The sequence below is a fragment of the Mytilus trossulus genome, chromosome 1, assembly GCF_036588685.1.
Source record: "Mytilus trossulus isolate FHL-02 chromosome 1, PNRI_Mtr1.1.1.hap1, whole genome shotgun sequence".
Lineage (NCBI taxonomy): Eukaryota > Metazoa > Mollusca > Bivalvia > Mytilida > Mytilidae > Mytilus > Mytilus trossulus.
This window is the reverse complement of record NC_086373.1, coordinates 35,298,592-35,303,696: the sequence shown is the minus strand read 5'-3', so window position 1 is coordinate 35,303,696 and position 5,105 is coordinate 35,298,592. Positions and strand designations below refer to the sequence as shown.

General features: G+C 34.2%; 1 protein-coding gene across 1 annotated transcript; it reads left to right on the top strand.

Annotated features, from left to right (window-relative positions):
• Positions 1-688: 688 nt before the first annotated feature.
• LOC134722714 (uncharacterized PE-PGRS family protein PE_PGRS54-like) lies at positions 689-4,646 on the top strand. Its single transcript, XM_063586338.1, has 5 exons — positions 689-1,245; positions 1,512-1,621; positions 2,351-2,535; positions 3,144-3,270; positions 3,648-4,646. Exons 1-5 carry the CDS (start codon positions 915-917, stop codon positions 4,044-4,046), a joined length of 1,152 nt encoding a protein of 383 aa, XP_063442408.1. The 5' UTR covers positions 689-914; the 3' UTR covers positions 4,047-4,646.
• The last annotated feature ends 459 nt before the right edge of the window (positions 4,647-5,105 follow it).

The window sequence follows — 5,105 nt, the reverse complement described above, 5'->3', positions numbered from 1 at the left end:
ATGACTTTGGTTGCACATTCAAGAAATCAACAATCTATATTTCAATTTCTATCGAATATCTGATATTGAAAAAAGAAAGCATGAGTTTCTGACTCGTTACTTATCCTGACTTTTAAAAAAACTGAGCATGACATATTATGCATTGTCCTTAGTCTTGTGTTCCAATATTTGAATATCTTTTTTTATTTATTTAAAACTTGAGAGAAAAGAGGGAAAGGCGTTATTATATATCCTATTCCACTGTATGGGAAGCTCTTTGGTTTATTGGATATCTTTTTTTTAATTACAAATATTAAAAGTTACTGAAACAACAATATTTTTCACATGGTATTAATCAGTACCAGCAGCCGACTTTAAGACATCTTGATATATACGTATCAAAAATTTATTCTGGCTATGGAATGTATGCCTGACACCTCGTTAATATGATGTAGAATTTTTATTATATAATTTCCGTAGAATATCTCCCAATTAGTCAAAGGCGTAAAATATAGCTTAACGAAAAATAGTTTTGGATGACCATTGCAGAGTATTACTTCCCAGGTTAAAATAATTGAATCATCGCACATGTGTAATCCATTCAGGATCTATGACACACGAAATATTCTCTAAAACGATTGGTTGTTTACAAAAAGTGAGCGCTACAACAAGCACCCGAGGGAATTAATTCATGTATGATCTATCAATTTTACGTATGCAAGCTTCCTGTTGGTGCGGCTTTCGGGTAGTAAATAAACATAAATACGTCGAAACATCTACGTATTGCAAGTATATTTAAAATAGAGACGAATTCAAACAACACGCAAAAAAATAAGACTGCACAGTGAAACTTAATAGAAACTTTCGGTGTGGAGAACGACAAGGATATCCACTTTCAATTAACTTTTAAAATAAGATCTTGAAACTAAGAAACAATGAGAACAACAACGATTTTTCTACTGTGTATTATTGGATGTGCAGTTGTACATGGACAGTTTCCAGGAGGGGGCCAAAATTTTGGTCAGCAAGGAGGAGGACCTAACTTCGGTCCAGGTGGTCCACAAGGTGGTGGACCAAATTTTGGTGCCGGGCCTCAAGGGGGTCCAAACTTCGGAGGTCCACCGGGACAGGGATTTGGTCCTGGAGGCCCTCAGGGCGGAGGTATTCCGGGACAAGGTGGCTTTGGTCCACAGGGTGGAGCAGGAATTCCAGGACAAGGCGGCTTTCCTCTAGGAAACGCTGGAATTGGTCAAGCTGGACAAACACGTATGCTATTTACTTGGAATATTATTAATTAAAATTATTTTGTCACTAAGCAATCGCAAACTTTGTCTGTTTTTCAATCGAAAAAAATTATCTAAACAGTCATTATATTTCTAGGAATGACAGCAGTGAACATGTTTATATTTTTTAAAAGTGATATATTCTAAGTAAATGTTCACTGTAATATAATATTGACCAACTGTGTGGCTTCAATTTGTCATTTAGTGCTTTAGTTTAAACATTCATTTCTTTTTTTTATATTTTTTTAGAACAAGGACTTCCACCTCCCCCGCAATCAAATAGTGTTTGGACATATGCAACCTGCTATTTGAATGAAACCGGATCAAACGTGAGAGGTCGTGTAGATATGAGACAAGCTGTAAGTAATTTTACAATATATAGTCTATAGATCGATTCGTTTGTCTTAAACATATATTATTGCTTTTGGCTTTCAATTATTTGGCTTTGAGTATTTCTGGTGAAGATAATTCCAGTTCATAAGTCATAACGTGTTGTTTTAATTTTTGTGCGGCATTTTCATATTTAGCGTAACCTTATTTTTACATCTCTTGTAATTTCACGTTTTTTCCCTTACCCACATCTCTTGTAAAATAGTGTCAATATATTTTTGTAAAAACAATTCTTTGAGCACAAACCTTTAATTATATTGTTTATTTTAATCATATCATATTCAAGTTCGATTAAAACTTTATTTGCTTAGGAAATATTCTAAGGTACATCGTATTTGAATTTTTTTAACAAGAAATTCTATACACCGTATCATACTAGTCGTTTGGGATTTTTGCCGAAATTTAGTTGTTAGTTGTTAGTTGTTAGTTTGAACAAAAGTTTTTATTCATAATGTCATTTTATAGTTGAAATTTGTTGTTAACAAATATGTATTTGTTATGAACTTACATAACATATTTGCCACTGGACAAACAAACAACAATCAATCGATTAATTAATTGAATGCAGTCATCGAGTTTGTACCGTTGGAGTAGTGATGCCGACTTAAAAATTAATTTACTAAGTTTTTTGTTCTTTGAGATAGGTTAAAATATGTAGAAATCCAATATGCTTTCATTGAAGTATTGTTTCTTTGCAGACATTCGGTGGTCCAACACAAGCTAGAGTACAAGTAATTGGATTACCCCCAAGCTTAATGAGCGACACTGAACATGGAATGCATGTCCACGAGTATGGTGACGTAGGCAGAGGATGCTATGCTGCTGGACCTCATTTTGATGTCAATGGCTTCTCTTTCCATGGATCACCAAATAATGTCAGATCGTAAGTAATATTTATCATAAAATTACTGCGGAGTTGTGTGCTCCTATTAAGAATCAGTAGTTAATTTAGTGTTAAAATATAGCCCCACAAATAAATTCCTGTAGCCCTTTTCACAAAAAAATCTTAAGTATAAAATTAATCTTACGATAAAAAATATTTAGTTGAATTGTTAAGAAATACGTAGACTTACGATAAATTTTACACCAATTAATTTGTGGAGCCATATTTTCACACAAAATTGTTAGTAATTTTAGCTTTATTATATTTTTGTGTGTAAATGAGGCGCGCGTCGATTGCACTTGTGTCTAAATATGTGCTAAATGCTATCATTTGTTGAAATTACTAGATTCCCTTATGAACTATATTCAATATTGGACTTTGTGATACTTTTTGACTTCTTCTTATAATATAATAAGTTATTTTTTCCCATTCCTACCATTTGTATCTGTAGATTAACATAATCCACATAATCAAACTGACGCCCATCGATATGGTTCTTACAGTCGGGCAGGAATTTACATCTATTTTTTTTTACAATAAACCTTTGTAAAATTTTATTTGGTAATATGATACGATTAAATATTAAAAGTACATTTATCTTTTTCCAGGAATACATTTCACGAGGGTGATATGGGTAATTTACGACAATCTAATGCTGGTGTAATAGATGCTGAGTTAGTTCTACCCGCCATGACAATCGATGGTGACAATGGTGTTATAGGACGTGCAGTTGTGGTAAGTGATTGTAAAACGTTATTGACTAGTTTTGTTGATTAGATAAGTAAGCATTGAGGACATTGTCTCGTTGTAATACGTACTTTGGGACATGACAATGTTTTGCCCTCCCCCTTTTTTTTCTAGAAAAAGGGGGGGGATAACATGTCCTGTCCTCAAATTCCTATGGTATTAGTAAATTTCACGAAAGCATAAACTGCCCTTGATGTGAATTTATGACACTGAATGATATTAAGCGAATCACAAATTATAAGAATCAAAATTTCAATACATCACATTAAAAAATAATTAAAAATTTATTAACACACAAACAAAAAAATACGGTTCCTGAAACCTACTATTATTTATAGTTTAACATTTTGATGCTTCTGTTACAGTTACATGAAGGTAGAGATGATTTAGGGAGAGGAGGAACCTCAATGAGTCTTCAAACAGGAAATGCAGGTGCTCCAATAGCTTGTTGTGTTTTATCTCATGCCGATAGTACGAATTGGGATAATCGTTTTATTCAAACAGGAAGACCCACACAATTTTCAAATACTATTCCCACAAATCCTAACCAGTTCGGAGGACTTCCAGGACAACAAGGCGCCGGATTTAATGCGCTAAATCCATTTGGACAAGGTCCTGGACCTAACGGCTTTAATGGTGGTCCCGGCCCTCAAGGTGGTTTTGGAGGACCAGGTGGACCCGGTGGACCCGGTGGTCCCGGTGGACCTGGAGGACCCGGTGGACCCGGTGGACCTCAAGATGGAGGATTTGGTGGTTTCAACTAGACTTTCACTGACATTGACTTATCAGACGTTCTATAAAATAAGCCATAATTATTTATTTCATCTCTGCATTTATCTATTTCATTGTAACAATCATCGTGTATATGTACATATACAATCTTAAGCTGTCCGTTTTTTTGTATCATTTCCGGTTGTTTTTTAATTACCAACTACGCTGGCGTAATAGTAAAAAGAAATGACATGGGAATATTGATTGTTTTAAAAAGGAGGAAGTGATAAAAAGTTACGAAACAACGTTACTATAATCATGTAAACGATATAGTCCCTAAGGCCATGGACACGAACTTAGAAAATCTGTCATGCACTGACTTCCTGGTTTAGACGGAGTTATTTTGTACTTGTTTAATAAACAAAATTAAAAAGAAGAAAAACATTCATAGTTTATATGTCATGTCGTTCCCTTATTTAGTTTGTTCGTGATTTGGTTTGCCTTTAAAGCATGCTTTTGGTGCTTTTTTATTCACAGCCCGGTCTGTGATTTGGAAAGGCTTGGGGGGGATTCAGAACAACCATGATAAAAATTACATTGGTTTAAGTCATTAAATTATGCATCGGTGAACCAAAATAAAACTGTCACTCGTACATTGTAATCTGTTTTTCTATGCTGCGTATACTTACAAGTACGTAAGTCACGTGCCACTTGTCTGCTATTTAAAGGAAGGTTTGGCTCTATATAAAGTCATTTTTCTTATCACTTTTACCAAGGTAAAGTCCTTTCTTTACAGGTCAATCGTACACATTATTAAAGTGCTTTTGTAATGCATACATTTAAGAGGGAAAAAAGTTCAGTCCGATATTGAAGCATACCGTTAACATAATTATTTAGTTAGAAAACTTAAACCCTACTGCTGAATGAACCGACCATTCATTTTTTTTTTATGTATGTGATAGGGTAAGGGGGCCGTGATTTTCACTCGACATCAAAAAGTTTTCTGACTTAATCAACAAACGATTTTTTTTATAACACGGAGAAACAAAAAATCTCAATTTTCATGTGGAAATGCACCTTTTTAGCTTTTTAGTCTCATATCCCTTATTAAT